Source organism: Geospiza fortis, unplaced genomic scaffold (genome assembly GCF_000277835.1).
Source record: "Geospiza fortis unplaced genomic scaffold, GeoFor_1.0 scaffold92, whole genome shotgun sequence".
NCBI lineage: Eukaryota > Metazoa > Chordata > Aves > Passeriformes > Thraupidae > Geospiza > Geospiza fortis.
This window is the reverse complement of record NW_005054389.1, coordinates 2,047,350-2,067,552: the sequence shown is the minus strand read 5'-3', so window position 1 is coordinate 2,067,552 and position 20,203 is coordinate 2,047,350. Positions and strand designations below refer to the sequence as shown.

The following is a 20,203-nucleotide window of genomic DNA, read 5'->3' as shown; positions in this document are numbered from 1 at the left end:
GTGCATGCAATATACAGGGGATGCACATTTTAATGTCCTCATGGGCTGTGGGTCTGTTACTGATCTGACTGATACTGGGGAGACAATTGCTTTTAGTAGTGCTTTTCCTGGTTCTTGACAGGGCGAAAGAATTTACAGGAGGTGCAGAGCTCACATGTGTTGTAGAAAGGGCTGCACACCCCCCCGTTGCACAGGCCCCTTTCCCAAATCTCCAATCCTGAGAGTGGGTTTTCCTTAGCCTTGCTGGGCATGTGCTGCTGGCTGCTGTGTTTTCCTCCTGCTGCCCCGACCTGGGGAGAGCCTGCCAAGGGATGGCCTGTCACACTGGGAAGATGAAGAGGTGGATTAGACAAAAGAAACAGAGAGGAAAAGCAGCTGAAAGCCAGGGGCAGATAACTGCTGGCCTTGCAAAGCCTCACATCTGTGGGGTACAAGAACACTGCCAAATACACGTTATCCAAGAGTTTTAACACAATTTATTTTATGCTTAAATAATCAACTAGATCATCCAGTGTTTGTTGTTTTCATACATATGTAATTAGAGCTATTATCAATGAATGCTGTTTCCATATGAATATAATCAACAAATTAAAGTATTTCACCAAAAACCAAATAAAAATGCCCTTTAAAACACAGCAGCCTTAACAACCTAATATTACACTGCTAGGATGATTACAGATGATTGGCTTACTGAAAGATTCTACATCTTATAGCCAGTACACAATACAGTAATAATTTTACAGCGTGCTGCCAGTCTATTAGCTAATAATTTCTCTTCAGTTCATTTAAAAATATCCCAAACTTGTGCTCCTTAGAGCACCAACCCACTTCTAAAGCTGCAAGCATTACCCCCATTATAAAGCAAGAACAGATAGCACCCCCCTCCCCATAATGTAACTACTGTATATGTTATGGGTCTTAGGTCATTTCATTGAAAAATTGGCAACAGCAACAAATATTAGATGAAGGGCTTTGTGTTTACAGATAAAATCTTATTTTTCATGTTGCGGAATAGTGTTTGCAAAACTGGAAAAGATTTAATCAAAATAAGGTGAAACACATGCATCAAAATATTAGTACTCTGAAGAAAAATTTTCACAGAACTACAGAATTCCTCATTTTGGGAATCATTTAAATTTGCAGCAGATTTTAAAGATTTTTTTAAAATCAAGCTAGCGATTTTGCATATACAAACATTATAATTGCTAATATACAAGAATCTGTGAAGATACACCCAGAATATCCCTGTAGGTGCAGCCATTTGAGACACCTAGCCTGCTCAATGCATTCGCAATATTCTGTTTGTGATCGAAAAGGCAGTGCCTTATCAACACTTATTCTATTTTGTTAGAATTTATACAGTGTTATTTATTTACAGCAAAACTATTGATGTTTAAAAAAGAAACAAATAGTGTTTTATACCCTGACAGTTTGGGTCCAAGAAAAATAAGGCGAGCTGTTGTGGATTTTAGTATTTTTAGTGTCTTTCCATGGTTTAACCATTTCGTCTTCGCATATCCTCTCTGGCCACAGGAATTTATTTCTTTTGAGATGACATCAAACTGCTTGAGAGAAGCTGATAACAGCATGGCATCTTGTATATACACTGCATTGGTAACTGAGCACCCTCCAATCCTGTGAATGAATGTGAATTTCCATGCTCTGTAAATTGGCTCATGCTAAATTAATTTTTTTGTCTGGGATTTTTTTTTGTTTGTTTTTTTTTTCTTTTTGCATAAAAACCATGCGGTTAATGTGGGGAAGCAGCAAACACACGCACACTTTTATAGGTGAATGTTTTAATTCCTGTTGATTTTTCTTCCGTGAGTGTCCCTCTAGAATACTGGCAGTAAAAGCACACTGTGGAGAGAAAACAGAGAACAAATAATGTCAGAAATATCTTGTTAGAATCAGTTTCCTGCCTTTCCCTGACTAAACAGAAATGTAATTGGAATTCTGCAATAGGCTAAATCACACAGCTTCTAGGTAGGCAATGACATTAGCTGAGCTCCAGCGTGAGGGGAAAATGCAGCTGCAGATGTCCACACTGCTCATGAACTGATTTATAATTATGTTTGCAGCACACTGCATTTCATCATCCCGGACATCCACCAGCTCATCTGATCCAGTGATGACGAGGAATAGGTTCTTTTGTTGTGGAAGGAACAGCATCATCTCCAGACAGAGAGAGCTGCTGCTTCCACAGCACGTTTTTCTTCATTGTGTGCAAGCATCCCCACAGTGATAGAAAACCTGCTCTCCTTGCACCTCCACCTCTGCCAGTTGCTCAGGGAACATTCCTGCAGAGGCAGGAGTGCAGCACCCAGCCTTTAGGAGGCTTGGTGAAGGACAAAAGCAGGGACAAGGAGCAGCGCCATCCATCTCCCTCCAGCCTGGCTTGCATGAGCAGCACAAGGAGAGACAGTCCAGCTCCTGCTCTCTCACCCCTCCAACTAGAGCCATGCACATAAGGACAGCAAGTTAGTGACATGTGTTGTACAACAGCAGCAGAGAGGGCAGGAAGCAGAAGCATAAACACAGCACTGAGCATGAGTGGAAGCCCTGCAGCTCTCGGGCACCTGGGCACAGGGCAGCCGGCAGGGCTCGGGCTGGCACGGACATGCCTGCTCAGTAATCAGGTCACAGGTCCACACACATCCCCCAGGAGTGCTCCTTCCACGCTAAAGCAATCTGTCCTTGCCCACATCTACAGTTGTCATAAATCTGTCCTGCTGCTGAGAGCCTCCTGTTCCCACTGCAGCAGTCACGCCAGCTCACACCGTGCTGTCCTGCGGAACTGCACGCACGAGTTCTTGGCTTCTCCTTTCAACCTGTGCTGCACTGTGGGCTTATCTGCAGTGGTGACAGGGACATTTTCACAGCAAAACCTAGCTAACATCGTGATTTTTTCAAACACTCCAAAGAAAAGAACCACCTCTGCCTGCCCAACAGGATTTTTTTTGTCTTTTGTGATTACAAAACAGTTTTTCTATAGAATCCCCTGCCTCTGCAAACACATCCACTTCTGCATCCAAATGAAATGTTTTTAATGGGCTCTTGACTGCCCTGACAATTACCTAGTGCACATTTGGTCATGCTTATCATATCAAAGTTTGGAGCACAGAGATTCATCTTACAGGACAAACTTCCCCCCAGAGCAAAGGTTCATTATCTAAGGCAGACTCCCTGAGTTCCTCAGGGGCTCCAGCATGGAAGATTTGCCTACTGGAAATCACAGGAGAAATGCATCAGCAGCCATGGGAGCAGATCTGATTCTGAGGAACTCAGACTCTGGCTTCCTAAGATCTGATTCTGAGGAACTCAGACTCTAGCTTCCTGAAGGTCAGACTGTTTCATACATTAGGCAAAGACTAAAGGTCAGACTGTTTCATACATCAGGCAAAGATCGCCTAATTTATGTAATTTTATTTTAAAATGAAATGCTTATCCCTGGTGTCTTTTGCATCAAACTCGTACGCTGCCAGGCTCTTTAGCTGCATTGCTTATGGGGTTCAATGCCCCATCTTGCCTTCAATGCCTGAGTTTACACATTTCTGCTGCTCTGGCCCTGCAGATTGACAGTGGAAGCAGCACGGGACCCAGCATGGGACACAATTTCATATAAACAGTGCCATCGCTTTGGCTTGCTTTACTCCCACATGCTTGAGCTCCATAAAGGGGAAAGTTGTGTCAAAAGAATCACCTCCTCTTTCCAAACAACAAATATTTTATGAGTATGTTGAGTACCAAGCCATGAGAAGCTGTGTTATTCTATTAGCACACACAGGAGGACTCTCAGTAAAAGCAGCAATTCAGGTGGATGCAGTAGGTGCTTACCAGACACTGAAATCACACCAGTCACCTCACAGAGCTTGCTCCTTGGGGCTTGATCCATAAATCCCTCAGCTAGATCCCACACACTGAGTGCTGTTTGTCTAAATGGCTCTACTCACAGGCACAGAGCACCTGCAGGGCCGGGGGGCTGTAGGGGTTACCTTACATTGCATCAGTTAGAAGGGACTGGTGACTCAAGAGAGACTCTGCTTCTGGCTGTCCTTTTCCTCACTATCTGATCTATTTGCCAGTCCTGTTTATTCTGTTCTTACAGTCAATTCTATACCATATGTACAGTAAAAGGATAACACACAGTATTGCACTTCATAAACTCCTCCTCTGTCCATTTCCTGAAACCCAGCAAAGCTAAGAGAAAGGAGCAGAAAAAAGACATGTCCATGCTAAACCTACACACTTGGAGCCATGACTGATGGGCCAGCATTGAAAGTCACACAGGCACGTCTCTGTGTGTAGCTGTGCCAGTGAGACAAAGCAGCCTCTGGCTTATTTTCTTCACATCTTTACAGAGTGCCCAGCAAAGGTGTCTCAGTCTGTGCATTTGGGTTTAGCTTGGGAAGCCCTTAAACCATCAGCTGCCGGCTTGCTACAATCGTTAAGGCTGGATCAATAAAATTCACAAGGAACAGTTGGTAGGGATTATTTGTTGGCAAATATTGAGACACTTCACTTACAAGGACTTTGACTTGCATAACTGCCCTCAGATCACATGTCTGACAGTGGAAGAAGCATTTCACTCCTAGGTTTATTTGTGTGCAGCTCCTTTACTATTTGTGTTTAAGTTTTAGGGGTAGAAAGTTCTATGGATTACAAACACTGTAAAATTCCGAGAAATCTTACACATGCCTGAGTATTGCTTTGTTTTATTTTCCAAGAAGTAAAGATTAATTTTTATATGTGAACACAAGGTCATTTTCTGCTTACAAGATCAAGGGCCAGCTATTCAGGCCTGCAGCTGGAAAGCAAAGTCAGGGTAGCAGAGGCAAGCCTTTGTGCAGCCCAGTGCTCTTCCCCATGCTGGCAAAAGCTTTCAACAAGGGAAGAAAATTGATCACACTGACCCTTCAGTGGTTGGCTTTCAGCTTTCATGAGTAACTCTTCTTCTCCACGTGTCTGACTTCTTTCTTTGTCTTAACCTTATAAGCTTCTCCCTGCTTTAAAGGAAAAGTATAAACATTAGCACAAGTCTGCAGAGAGCACTCATAATTGTAAACCAGCTTCCAAAACAGGATACACATTTTGCTGTAACAGGATAAGTAAAAAGCAGTTAAATCACATTAACACTTCATTTCAAAGATACACACAATCTATTTATCCACTCTGCTGAGCTGCAAAAGCACAGGTCTGAAATATCATCTTCAAGTAGAAAACACAGCTCTACAGTTTCAGCCTGACCCCTGGGCTGGGGTGCCTGGCTGGCAGTCAGTCCTTGGCAGAGCCCCTGCTGCCAACTGCAGTGGGAGCCAGTGCCACTTTCAGGGAAAAATCCCCTTTCCCAGCTGTCCTCCTGGGCAGCCAAATTGGTGGGCATTCCCAACAGCAGAGCCTGTGGCTGCTCTTATGATGTTTCACAACGTCTGTGCTTCAAAGTGAGCAGGTTAGTAACAGAATAAAGGGAAGAGGAAGAAAGCCAGCAAAAACCACCACTGAAGCAGCATAGAAGTAAAACCAATGACAGTGACAAGCAGTGCAGGTTTCAGCATCTTTAAAACAGCAAACCCCAAAATAAAGTTCATCTTTGCTCATTAAAAGTAGCTCAATAATCATCTAAAAATAAATTCTCCAGTAATCACAAGCCTCATTCACATCAGAGAAAGGCATCTGTTTATGTGTGGCTATGGGCAGAATTTACCCCTCAGGTGATCTGCATTGATGTATTTGTAACTATTTGTAGTTTCCAACTAATCTAATCTGGTGCAGCAAATTGAAAATGTTTACCCCTTGCTGGGCAGGATTTTTTTTTCCTTCATGAACAACTAGGAAAGAGGGAATGGAAATAAGTTTGTTTCCATTCTCTTATTTCTGTGACTTTTTTCCTTTTTCTTTTTTTATTTTAATTGCCAGAAAAGAAAGGGTATCTGTTATCTTCCTTTCTGAATCTGTTTTCACTCAGACAAGAATTTCATTAGCCTCAGTGACAGTTTTACTTGAGCAGAGATGTCTGAGGGCCATGTGCTGGGGAAGAAGGCATGAGCTCCTCTGAAGCCATTTGTTTCCAGAGGCAATGCCCATTCCCCCAAGGCCTCCTGGGGACAGCTGACAGCTGAGGCACAGCCTGCCCACTCCTGCCCCTGTCACTGAAGTCCTTCCCAAGAGGGGCCGGGGTGTGCTGGCACACAATAGTTCTACTCTTCCTGCTGTCAGGGTGATAAAGCTGGGCATAGTCCAGGCCTGCAGAAGGCTTCCAATTTTGATCCCCAGGGACAAAATCCTGTCTTGGTGCTTGCTTGTAAAGATACCATTGCTTGGGTATGTTCTGACTGACCTGAATCCTGCCAACCCTCAGTCACCAGCACCAGGAGTATCACACCAAGGTGAGCAAGAGGCCACTGGGATCACACTACAGCTCATTCCTCTGGGCTGGTGAAAAAGCCACACAATCCACCTACAGCTGTAAGGTACAGATTCTGCAAGGGCTTAACTAAACACACAGACACTGCTCAACTTGATGGCACCAAGCAGGCCCCAAAGCCATGGCTCAGACCTGCTGCCTGTTTTACAGAAACAGACCTGGATGCCCTGTACCAACAGAATTCAGCCAGGCTCCCCTGACACCAGCCCTGCCCCGTGATTCCAACACACAACTGGCCAGTAACCGCAAGCATTGCACTTTTTGCCAAGGCTTCTTGTTAAATGCAAACCTCCAGCCCTTTAGCAGCACTTTCTAGCAGTCAACACAACCCTCTGAGCCTACTGTTATTTGCTGGTAGTCCCCGTGGCATTACCATTTCACCAACTTTCCTCTCATGGGGGATAACAACACGTCTCACTACCTTCCGGGTGATCTGTGGGAAGCAATACATGAAAAGTATCGATTTTTATTTTTTTCCTAGATTCTAAAGGGAAAAAGTATGTTAAAAGAAGTTACTTGAATGCAAAGACTCAGAGCAGTGATGTAATTCATGATTACTTTTCTCGTGATGACGTTGCCTTCTTCATCGGTAAACTGTTCCTCTGTTACAGATTCACCAGGAATGTTTTTTGCTTCCTCACCCTAAAGAACGTGTATAAGATTAGCAATAGAGCCTATAATCTGTCAAACCCACACATATTTGCACACCAATCCAAGCAACAAGCACATGCTAGCTTCAACTTTATGTAACAGTTTGTTTTATGCCACACGAACTGTTTGAAAGCCTCGTTCATTTAGCAATGCAATACCTGTGCATTCGTCCTACAAGATGTTTCCCTAAAGCCTGTAGGGAGCTTTTAGCACACTGCTCTTATTAACTAATGCATGTCAGGAACTCTCTGGGTAACAAAATCGAGTGGTCAGTCTGAGCCCTGTGAGACACCCCTTAGCTCTTCACAACTTCTCAGTGAAACTCAGCAGCGTTTCTGCTTCGGCACATGCAGAAGCATGGTCTAACATGGGGGAAATGTTGGACTTAAAAAGACAGCTCTGCCTATAGCTTGCTAAACACGAGGTCTTAAACACAAACACAGAAGACAGACAGGACTTCTCAGCACTTACAAGATGAAGGAAGTTGTCTTACGTGACACTTTGCCCGGCACAGTGCCACCGTGGCGAGGAGCCTCGGCAGCCCGGTCCATGACTTATTGAGATCAGCAGCACTCCAGCCATCACTTCTTGTAGCACCAGCAATTTATAGCACCAGTGTAAATAAATGTAAAAGCAGTTTCCTAGCTGCTATGCCAGCGACTTAATTCCACTTAAAGGAATTATTGCTTAAATCATAAATAAATGACATTAGTCTAGAGTCTGAGCCCAGCTGGCAGTCATGAACTTATGTTCTAAAAAACTTTGCTAACTTTACCTTACAAAGTCATATTTTCAAACCTGTGTGCTGAAGCAAGCACTGCTTTTGATGCTCCAAAACTATCCATTGTTTGTGTTTATATCTTTCATATAAGAAAGGAAAACATAATGATACTGTAGCTGGCCTACATATGAAAAATTTCCACTTGTAAATCAATAACCTAAACAAACAAAAAAAATCCCTAGAACTTTTCTTCTCCCCTCACTCTCAACCCACTATGGAAAAATTACAAGTAGAGGGAGGAAGCAGAAAGAAAACATTGCATAAAAAACATTATAACAATATTAACTACAAAACAATATTTGAAAGGAGACTATTACAGCTTTTGTAATGCTTCAATGTACTGAACACCACAGGGCAAATATATTTTCTATTTACTGGTCTATACACTACATAGTTGTCTGCATAAGCTCCTAGCACTGCTTTATAATAAACAAATACAGTGATGCCATGTGTATTTTTTTAAAACAGTATTCCCTACTAAAGCAGCTTTTTCAAGATGTACAATATAGCATTGGGATTGTATGCTATTTCTAAGCTCTAAGCAAAACAAACCTTTCCTTTTGTTTACAAGCCATTTGTGGTCTTTTCTAGCCAAGGTTTTCCATTTTCCTTGCCTGGGGACAATGGCAGCAGGCAGGAGCCAGGGGGGAGTACTGCAGAGCAGAGCCCCTGGCCATGTTTGCCTCTTCACAAGTACAGAATTTCTACTGGTTTCACATTGAAAGTTGTACTGAAGTCACCACTTAAGCAACAGAATTCAGATATTTTACACATCTTTTTCCCCAGGCTTTCACAGGCTGTTAGCAAGCTGTACAACTTGCTGAACTTTGGTGCTTCAGGAAGCACTGCCAAGAGAAGGACAGGCTCCACAGCCAGGTGGATTCCAGCGCACAGGGACACAAGGATGAGGTCCTGTGCCTCAGACACACCTAGCTGAGGTGCCTGGGCCAGGGAATGCTGGCATCCCTACAAAAGCACAGAACAAACAGCTACTGAAGCCTTCAGATGGAGCTTGAAAAATTCACTCCCCAGAAGGAGAAATGGCACACCTGCCCAGGCAGAGCACCGGGCTCTGTGCAGGGGGAGGGAAGTGTGAGGTTGGTGCCTGGGCGAGCGGGGCCCCAGCGGCAGCCGGCTGCTTCCTTTCTCACCAGAGAGGGACGGGGCTGCTGCCAGGCAGGGCCAGCGACCGGGCAAAGGGTTTGGGAACTGAAACCTGTGGGCTTTCCTACTCACAGAGATGGCAGGGGGAAAGACTGATTCTGGAGGCTTCACACTCTAATCAGATGAGAGCAGATGGGGAACTAGATGCACAGTTTCTTTCCTGGCCTTCCACGTGTGGGTTCAGAGACTCCCCAGTGGGCTCCAACACAGTACCCCAAGGAGCAGGAGGGAACCCTGGCACAGACATCCCATGGAGCACAGAGGTATGGAAAGGTTCCCTCTCAGGAGTAGGGTCTCCAAAGCCACTACAATAAAACCCATGAAAACCAGAAATAAAACAACATGGCCAGGAGCAAGACTGTTATTAGTCACCAGGTTACTTGGCACACCAACACCACTTTCATGTACTGGTTCTTTGACTCCTTACTGCAGCTTTGAGCAAGTCAACAACCTTAAAACAACCTAGCAAGAATTACTGTGTTCTGCTTCAAATGAAATGAAAAGTGTACTGCTGCACTGAAAGATGTCTCCTGGAAGAAAATGCAGTTTTAAAGGTGTGGTGAATCTTGGGTTTTAATTAGCTACATGCTTCTTTAAGCACAATTTAAGGATGAATGCTGTAAATACTCAGCAGTCAGCGTGCATGAAATCCAGCTTTCACAATTCTCTTGCTGGTGGGTAGCTAAACAAATTGCAGGAGGGCTCACAACTGGCAGGAGGTAGATCTGATTTACTGACTTTTCTAATTCTATGCAGTTAAAAAGATGGATGTTTGCTATGGAAAAAACCCTACCCACTGGCAGTTTTAGTTGCAAGAGCTCAAACCAACATTGGGTTAGAATGGCACATTAGATGACCTTGTCAACAAAAGCTGTTTTTAAACACAAAGCTGGTGCATCTGCGTCACAGCTAGAGAATAAAATTCTTTCCGCTGCATCATACTTATGTGGGCTTCATTTTACCCTTGACCAGTCAAAATCACTGTCACAATACCAAAAGCTTTAGAAAGGCAGGGAGAAAAGTTAATACCGTGATTACTGGAAGCCCAGTTATATCCCTGGGACTAAAGCATACAAAGGCTGCAGTCTGCAAGCCTCAGCTCCAGAACATGCCAGGAAGCTTTGCAAAGCAGAGTGCTTTAATGTCACCCTGCTCGCTGGAGTGTAGTCCTGCCAAAACCAGCTGGTATCCTCTCTCTGCTGCTCTCCAGGGCAGGAGAAGCAAAGAGCAGTTTCCTCAAAGTCTTCTGCCAGCTCCACTGATTTTCTTAACAGCTATTTGCAGATTATGGGTGTTCCCAGGGACCTTCAGATAAATGGAGTTATACAGTCAGTGCTGCAGTGTTGTGCCAAAGTTCACTGTAGATTTGTCAGAGCTCTGGTTTTCTTTCCTGTTTGTTTTGTTACTAGAGGGATAATAGTCCCTTTTATTCCCCCCATACATCTAGTGTTGTTGAAACAGTGGAGAAAAAAGGTGCAGCTGAATGCATCTTACCGTCATGGATAAAAAGGAATTTAAAAGCAGGAGGAAATAAGCAAGATGGAAAGATCCTAAATATTTAATTTTGCCAAAGACCAGAGGCGATGCCGCAATGGGAACAGAAGCTGCACAGAGCGCTCAGACCTCTTCCCTCACTGGCCTAAGCCAGCATCAGGGCATAATCCCCTCAGTCCTGAGATCACATTCTTGTGATGCATGAGCAGCAGCTGCGCCTCAGTCTCCTTGGGGTCTCGAGCCTCTGTGGCAGCAGCAGGAGAAACAAACATCTTTCATTAAGGTCATTTTCATTAGTGAGTTCTGCCTACTCAGGGAGACCTTGTTAATCAGATGCCACAACTCTCCGCCTGCGCCCGTGCTGAGTCTGTAGTTGCTTGTTTGCAGATGTATTGCTAAAGCCACAGGAGGGGGAGAAAAATCCCAACAAAACAGGCAAGGCAAGGAGACCTGAGAGCCAAGGGTGCAAATGGGGCAGAGTGTAGTCCATTGCTGGGAGCTGGGGCATAGTCTGGTGCATGTGGCAAGGAGGGCACACCTCAGAACTTGCAGTCTGGGGCTTGATTTATTCCACATTACCTTACTGAGGCCAGCAGCTCCAACTCTCATGGGGCAGGACAGGGAGAGGGCATTTACCTGCAGCTCTCCCAGCCAGAAAGAGACTGCAGTGGAGACCTGTGCCCAGCTGAATACACAAGAGGAAATGGTTCCCATTTTTCTCACACAGGGCACAGGCACTTAATTCTTATCACCTACAGGATGGCCACATTTTATTTTCCATAAATAAGCTTCCCCTGAATAGCAAGACCGTGGAAGCTGCTGGCTGGCTCTAGCTTTGGCTAACTGCTGCTCAGGCCACTTCTCCCCTGCAGGCTGAACCAAACTCTCCACAATCAGTAAAGGGGCATTTCATGGGAAAAATGCACAGAAAGAGAGAAATCTTCAATAAAAGTTGTCAAGAAATAGCAAAAGTACAAGATACTAAATCACCTCAGATTTGAATAACCACTGCTTAGAAATATATTTTACTTTCCATTACATTCTACCATAAACCTTTTGGCAAGAATCTTACTAAAACAGCTTTAGCCAAAAAATTTGTATCCATGAAAGATTTCACAATCTCTGAAAAAGCATGAGAAACTGGACACTGATTCCTGCCATGGCTGAATAACTAGAGCTTTGGGTCAGGCTCTGAATGTCCACATTGTGGCAAGCACTCTAATTTTCCCCGTGTGCTAATTGCTCGCATTCCTGCACTACCATAAACCAATTTCTTTTGCAGCGCTCCATCCCATCAATCCACCATGTGAATACAAGAGGGGAAAGGAAGAAAAACAAAAACATCTGCACTACCTTGAGGTTAGAATAGGATCCTATTACACGTGGAAATGGGCATCAGTCCTTGCTTGTCTGGTTTTATGGGCTCAGCCCTCTGAAGTGCTAAATCCCATGGGAATGTGCTCTAGAGTACTGAGCACTTGACAGGACTCAGCTCTTAGACTGCTGGGAAAATACCTCTGTGGGAGAGAAAAGCCTTTCCCCACATTTGGGCCAGGACAGAGAATTGAGGTAGCAGTTAAAAGGAAGTAATAGTGTTAGCAATGCTGCAGAATGGCACGGAAAGGAAAAACAAGTTGGGAAAGCAGAGCAAAGGTAATGAAGCAATTCAGCTCTGACTGTACCTGTGGTGGCACATGGCAAAGCCTTTTTTCCACAGGACTCAATTTATCCTCAAGGCTTCAGTGCCAGCGAACTTTATGCCTGCTAGGTATGTGAGTACCTCTGTAGCTTTAAATACAACATGCAGGCAGTAATGAATACTAGGAAGAGCGATTAATATTAGGAAAAAATTCTTTACTGTGAGGATGGTGAGACACTGGCACAGGTTGCCCAGAGGAGCTGGGTTGGATGGATGTTGTGGATTCCATCTGTGGAATGCTCAAGGCCAGACTGGATGGGGCTCTGAGCATCCTGGTGAGTGTCCTTGCCCATGGCACAAGGTTAGAACTGGACAATCTTTAATGTCCCTTCCAACCCAAGCCATTCTATGATCCTATTAATAAAGGCTGTAGTAAAACAACACTGTTCCCACATGTGGTTCTGCTCAGTGGAGGCTCCAAGCCCACCCTCATCCCCTGCTCCCTGCTGCTGGACATGAGCTGGCTGTGGGCACAGCACCCACTCTGCCAGGCACTGAGGCACTGGCAGGTGAGAACCTGCTGCTCCTGGTCACTGCTCAGGGCCCTGTAGCAGCAGAGGGAGTTCTTTTCCCTCTGCAGACTGTGAGCATTGCTCCAGGCCTCTGCATCCTGAGAGCTCTTCCCTGACGGAGGAGCTGTACCTCAGCGTGTGCATGCTCTCACTGTGATTTCAGTCCACCCAAAGTGAACCTCTGCTCTTGGGAACATGCAGAAAAAAGTCCAGGTCCCTAAAAATGTTAAATCTTGATTTTTCCATTTCATACCACCATTTCATGAACTTTACATGCCCAAAATGGTTGCTTCCACTATCAAATTCTTTCTCTAAAAGGTCTGATGATTGTTGCTTTCAAACTTTCTCTTGTTCTCTTTTGAGCTTGTCTTAAGATGCAGAGTGGGGGATAAAAAAAGAAGCCATAAATGATCAGAAAATAACCAAAGAATCACATGTGTTTTCTAATCAAGAGACAGGTACAGCTCCAATCCAGCTGAGATCAGACACGTTCCCAAGAGCCGCCTCCACTCGCCATGCACGCCCTTCCCACCGGGTCTGCACTAGCTGCAGATTCCTAAATATTCCTAAACACTAAATATGCTGCTTTACCACGGCTCTGCTAGAAGTTCTACCCCAAATTATACCACCACATTTAAAACCAATTTTCTGTGCCTTTCTCTGAACACAGGGGCTGTAAGAGAGAGAGCAAGAGAAAGCTGCCTTTGACACGCTTTCCTCTTTTCTACTCCAACACTTCCTGACTGCAAACGAGCGGACACCAAAATAGTTCAGACATAAATTGGGTGGGGGCCCTTAGCCACAGGCCAACTATGCAGCCTTTGAATCTGCAGCACACTCACACTCTCTGTGTTACCAGAGACTCCTGCAGCACTGGAGGGGTCTGCCCTGTTTGAAAACAGAAACCACATTCCTGAGCCTCAGCAGTCAGGGCTTATCTGCAGGGGGAATTACTGAGGAAGGGTTATACCCTGACAGGCCCAGGGCCTTTCAGGGAAGGCAGCAGGTTCTGCCTGGGGAGATGGGGGATCAGACAAAACATTCATTTCTGCTGAGCTCAGTTCTGCCATTCCTGTCCTGTCCCAAACAGGTATTCTGAAGGAATCCATGGTGGAGGCAGCCAGAAAAGTCACCCTTCCTCTTCCAAAAGCATCTGCACCTTGGACTCTTTGGCAGCTGTGCAGAGCAGCCTATCTGCCACCCACATTACACAAAAGGTGCAGTGCCTGCTGTGGTGTGCAGACTCCTCTTGACAAAGCATGCAAGCAACAGTGATATAGATATGTGCAATTGAAATGTCACAATTTACTCCTAAAGTAACAATTACAGTTTAGGCAAACTGCACCAGTGCTGTGACAGCACCAAGGTGCCCTGCTGTTTTTTGTCAGGGCTTGACTGCATGATTTTCTAATAAGAATCTAATAAATCCTGTAGGTTACTGAGGAATTACATAATGGTTTATGTTAGAGACTTATTTTCTCATGCTCTATGCTGTAGAAAAATAATGTCATACTGTACGACCACATAAAAATATTATAAGGGCAAATACAATTACTTATATGATGATACCATTGTTATCAGTGTATGTAGTATATTGTGCTGTAAGTAAAGGCTATCTGTAAATAAATATACTAAATAGAGTCTACTGAAGGCAATGCAAGGACTTTTATTAACTTCAGTAGATTTAAATCAGGATCCTCTGCTGCAGTGAGAAAGTTTTCCAGAACACATTAAGCACTTAAGACCACAAGTTTCAACCAGAGTACGTGCCTCATACTTTCCTATATCCCACTCATATATTCCTGAAAATGTTTAACTTATAACTCAGAATTTTTTTAAAACAACAGAAAAAAAAAAAGGAAATGTTGTTACCCATCTTTCTCAGTGGCTCATATTTGCTCTACAGGACACCAACATGCTGCATCTAGCTGCAGCCTTTGAGATGCCATGCACAGCAGTGGCAGTGAAGGACACAGCACTCCATGCAGCACAGTTGTTTTCCAACAGAAGACACCCATAACCCTGTGTTAAAAGCAAGGAAAGGCAACCTAGCACTGGGTTATCAATCCATACTGGCCATGGAAAGCACACTACCACAGGGGCTCCAGTATGCCAAAAGTGACATTCTGACACAGCAGACCAAACCCATGTTCATGCCAGCATCACCTCAAGAAAGGAAATCACAAAGTACCTTCAGAATCAACCGCCGTCGGTAAACCCTCGTGGTAATTCTCTGCTCTTCACCTGAGCTTGAGTCACTCTCAATCTCACTGTCACTGTCACTACATTCCTAATAAATGCAGGTTTAGTACATTTGAACAGCACGTTTGCAAGACAGAACATGCTGATCAGGACTAGGAGAAGAAAACGGAGGTTATCACGGACAGTGTTTTCCCTGTCCCTGTTATGTACATAATGACTTGCAGTTTCACTGCTCGAGTACATGATGGGAGGAGGCCTTTTTGCTCCTTGGCATGCTGTAACCTGATAATTGCACCAGCTACGGAATATCTCAGCAGCTCTCAAGTCTCAGAAAATGCTATTTGGAATGCATCTGACCTGTGAAATTTCAAAACCTTACGTAATTCTTTTAAATTTTATATTAAAAAACCCTTAACCTTGTCATAGCTCATTGATTTTTTTTTTCTCCTGAAAATTATTCTTTCAAACAAGTTTTATGGATTCACAAGGTATGGGAAGTGAATTTCCTAATTAAAAAAAAAAGAAGACAGTCACACAGAAAGATTCAGTGGAGCACTCCACATAGAACATTACAAAAAGGCTTTCTGAAGAACTTCTCCATGTGAATGGCTTTCCTGCTCAGTATTTATCTGCTTTTATAAGTGGCAAAACTGCAGTGTGGAGCACAATCACCCTGCATTTTTCCAAGAAGGGAGCTGTTAGAGCTCAGCTGGAGGGGCACAGCCCTAAGCTGGTCTCAGCCTGACAGTATTGCAGCTACACACGGGTGTTACTCTGTCCTGGCACCCTCTGCCAGCCCCAGTGCTTTCCCCTCCAAAACCCAAGGAGCTCAGCTTTGGGGCTGAGCAGCTCTGTGTGCACAGGTTGGACAAAGGGCTTCCCACCTCTGTGTGTGACAGACACAGGGCACAGACCCTCTTCCCATGATATTCAGCTGAACCAAGCCTTTCCTGAACAGAGAAATTTGAAAATTTCCTCTATGTTGTACTCAACCACAGCCCCAACCTGATTTTAAAATCATGGATAGCGGATATTGGGAACTGCATATCTATTTCTCCTTCTGAATCTGGCCCAAGACGTCCTAAACAAGAAGCAAATCTCAGAAATTATGTGCAAAATAAGAGTGGGCATAGGTGGGTGGAGGAGAAAAAGAACTATATAACAAAAAGCATTTAGGGCAGGATGACAAAATTCATCTGCAGTCCTCTGGCACTAGTCAAATATAGATACAAAAAACTGTAAGCCAATCCTCTCCTGAAGAAGTAACAAGAAAGCAGAAGATTTCCAGAGGGCATGAAAGCTTTAGAGGAGGAGTTATTTTTAATAAACAGCTTTAAGTGGTTTATTTGTGATGGAATTCTGACACTGAGAGTCACCTTGCCCATGTGCTGGACATCATCCTCTTTGGAACAACAGAGCAACTGTGCTGTGTTCTCATTTAAAAACATCACTGGAATCTGATGCTTGAGCATTTCTGGAGAATTATATGACCTACACCATTACTGCAATGCTTTTATAAATGTTTATGTGGACTTGGAATGAGGCCAAGGATTTGTTTCATCCACGTCACCAGGCATCAGACCAGTACCAGTCTGAGTTTCATCTCTTGGTGCAAACTCTGTGCCAAAACACTGCTGCAGCCCTTCTCCTGCAGATGGGTGACTATTGCTTCCTGCCTCTTTCCAAATGGGTCACAGACAAAAATACCTTACTTTGGCAAGTAGTTTTAGTTTGTTCCCACTTTCTCTCCACAGAAGTAAATCTGTTTCTTCCATACTTTCCTCTTTATGGAGCATTTCTGAAGAATGCCTTGCAGAAAGACTGCAGTAGAAATTTTCTTTCTGTTTTCATGATAGCACATGAAGCATCTCACCATGAATTGAACTGCATTAGTAATTAAACTTATTGAATTCAAATTCCATTAGAATGCATTATTGAAGAAATATCAACAAGATAATAGAAGCAGTTCATGTCATCCTAACAGATGCTAGTTTCTTACCCATCCAGGCTTTGTGAGAGACCCACATTTTGAAATGACATTATTTTCTGATACCAGTTTATTCAAAGATCACACCTATAAAAGGACTTGTTATTTAGTAAATAGGATTATCAGCCTTCACCAATAAAGCAAAGCAGTGCAGAGAGCACGCCTAAGAAAAGCACTTGCTTATTCTTCTCAATCCAGATGGGATATCCAACAGTAAAGAGCACACAAAAGTGGGTGACAACTTCTCTTCCCACTGATGGGAATGCAGAGGGGGAAGTGCAGCATGTCAGCACATTACAGCGTGCATCCACACTCACTCCTGCATTTAATCAGAGCATGGCACCACCAGACTGAGCTCTGCCCCAAAGCCTACAAACACTGAGGAACGCTGCCATCTGCCTTTAGCTGCCTTTGCAGAAGGCAAAGGCTTTTACATTTTTAAAGTATTCCAGTAATTAGCAAACATTAGGAAAGATCTTACTGTGTCACGAACTAATAACAAGATAATAACAATCATATGCTGCATAACTGCTGAAACTGATTATGTTACCATCTAATAAAAGAATTCTTGGTTGTATAATCGAAAGAATAGCTTTAAATGAACTAATTTAAACCTGAGTGATTTACTGCAGCCCACCACAGCCAACATTTTTATTGTGCTACAATAAAAAAAAATCTATATCATGTAGAAATAATTCTACTGAAATATCTTGCTTCCAAAAGTTATAATCTCCTCCTGTATTATACCCAAGAAAAGACAATCTCAGCAGAGAGAGGAATGTAGAAGAAACTCTGCAATTCCCCTTTTCAGCCTGGTTCCCTGCTGGCCCCGAGGTTTCTTCTGTGGCAATCCTCCCACTGCTGGGGTGTGAGGTGCACGCAGTTACTGGACTACAAGCCATTCTTTGAGCCAACTTCCCTTCTAAGCTTCTGGTAAATAAATAGAAGCAACTGAGAAAACTATCAAAATCTTTATTTTCAGAAAGCAACTTATAACTGGGGTTCTGCAGTTAAGGGTGTACAAGTCAGGCAAGGTAGAAAGGAAGGGGAGCCCCTCGGCAGCATTTTAAAGAGAAAGGACCACCACCTGGAAAAATGCTTTACACATTTAGAAATCTTTTGATTTGTCTTGGCTGGATGGACTCTGAAGTTGGGATGAACAAGTCCATGAAAAAAGAAATATAAGGAGAAGATTAAATATCATCCCAAATAAATTTTTTTTGCAAATTAACAGAGTGAAAAAAAATGCAGGTAGTTGTGGGGAAAAAGAGCAGGACAGAGTCTGAAGGGTCCCTATATTTCTGTGCTCCTATAATTTGCTTCAATGTCACAGGCAGAGTGGGAAACCAGTGGCAACACCTTAGCAGGAACAGATGGGGGACATCTGCTGAGCTGTTTGGCACTGTTTGCACAGGTGGTATGTCATGGCAGGGAAGGGGCTGTTCCCCAGCAGTGCAGGACAGTGGTCCCAGAAGCTGCTCCAGCCTCTTCCAGGGCTCAGGGCCAGGCAGGGAGGGGATTATGCAGCCCTTCTTGGCTCTCCTGCCTATCCTGACTCCACCCCATTCTATTCACAACACAAATAAAAATTTCCAGTGTTTTTCTCAATTCCATTTTTCTCAATTCAGTAATAAACTGAAAAGGCATAAAGAAGGATAAGAAAAAAACCCTAACCCTGTCACAAACAACACTGCAAGTCGCACAAAAAAATTTGTCAACCAATATGTCAAGCAACAGGGACTCCTCACACTGCTAATTATTACAGGACATACTGTACCTTCTGTTCAGACATTACTGCTCCCTCCTCCTCTTGGATGCTTGTTCTTGGCTTGCCATCCTCAGAAGTACTCCAGCCCATCTTCTTCACGCTGACAAGCACAGATGTTTTGCTGCCTTCTGTTGTTGGCTTGCTGGTCTCTTCCAAAGATTTCTGATATGCTGTTGATGATAATGTCTGCTCATTAGTACCAGTTGAGATCTGGGACTTTGTTTTCAGGGCTTCTTTATCACTGTGTTTTCCCACATCATTTAAAGCTTCCTGGATGTAGGATTTAGTTTTTGCCTCTGATGTGGACTCGGATAGGCTTCCATTTGTTTCTGGCTTCCCTGCTTCTCCTTTGACATATGAGGTAACAGAATCCCGACATTGGTCCGAACTACAAGAAAAAGAGAAAGGAATAGACAGCTGTTCAGGCCTTAAATCACAGGCAGAAGGGCAAAGCACCAAGCCTCTTACTGAGCCTTCAGTCTGAGCCCATACATTTCACACAGAGAAAAGCAAAATTTTAGATTCCACTTGCAGACATCAATCTATTTAACAACCTTGTCTTCCGCATCATGGCATCATTTCAGTAGCAATGAAAATAGGGTGGACACTGGAAACAAGGCCAAATGTTTTATGTTAATCTCCTTCCACTCGGTGAAGAGGAGTAAAAAGAGAAAAAAAAAATACATAAAACCTACCAGCTCTCTTGTATAATCATGAGCTAAAGCCTGAAGGCACTTATTTTTAAACCACTCTCTAATCAAAGAGGTGATGAAAGTATCTGGTACCATGCAATTACCACTTATTTTTCCCCCAAAAGTACAATATCTGTACTCCAGATAAGTCTTGCCATTTAAAAAATCTGCAAATAGGTCCTTAGATACTGAAGAGTCTCAACAATATGCAGAGCCAAAGGCAAGGAAGGTTACGAAAAGACAGAAAGCTGACCAGAATTTTGTGTCAGATTACCTAAGGAGAGGTTTCACCTGCACTTCTGATAAACAGTTTTCTTTTCCTTTGGATTTTTGCTCACTTTCTGTTAAAAACTATGACTGTGTAATGCTGACATATGAAAATATGCCAGCTGTTTGCTGGCAAGACTCTTACAAAAGACAGCAAAGGGAATTCATCTAGCTAGAAACTGATATCTTCTTAAGGAAGCCCTTTTACTTCCAGAAGTGATCTATTTCACTAATTTAACACAATATAAAATGCAGAAAAACAACACTTGCTTAACAACAGGAATGACATCAGTAGTAGTTCAAGTGCTTTACAGTATTGAAAGACAACGAATTTGCTGAAATCAATGACCAAATTCCCACTAGACTTGATAAGAGAGTATCTAATGCTACCTTGAACCTTAAAACATCCTGAGTCAAAGATGCAGAGGATGTAAACTGCTGGCAGAGAAATGATCACTGTGCAGATAATCATTCTGTGTTGATTTATAGCTCCTGCAGAGCTGGCTCTTCAATTAGTGATCACAGGAACCCCTTGCCCAGTGGGCACCAGTAGGGCTGGACA

The 20,203-nt window shown here is 43.5% G+C and overlaps 1 protein-coding gene across 30 annotated transcripts in view; it reads right to left on the bottom strand.

Annotated features, from left to right (window-relative positions):
* Positions 1–456: 456 nt before the first annotated feature.
* The window catches only part of ANK3 (ankyrin 3), a 284,745-nt gene continuing 264,998 nt past the window's right edge, over positions 457–20,203 (bottom strand). For all 30 annotated transcript variants that reach the window (XM_031060737.1, XM_031060730.1, XM_031060744.1 and 27 more), the window contains 3 exons: positions 18,692–19,070; positions 4,914–5,006; positions 457–1,860 (listed from right to left, as the gene is read on the bottom strand). In XM_031060737.1, the coding sequence (XP_030916597.1) occupies positions 4,938–5,006; positions 18,692–19,070 (448 nt within the window). In that variant the 3' untranslated portion in view covers positions 457–1,860; positions 4,914–4,937. The remainder of the gene's footprint in view (positions 1,861–4,913; positions 5,007–18,691; positions 19,071–20,203) is intronic.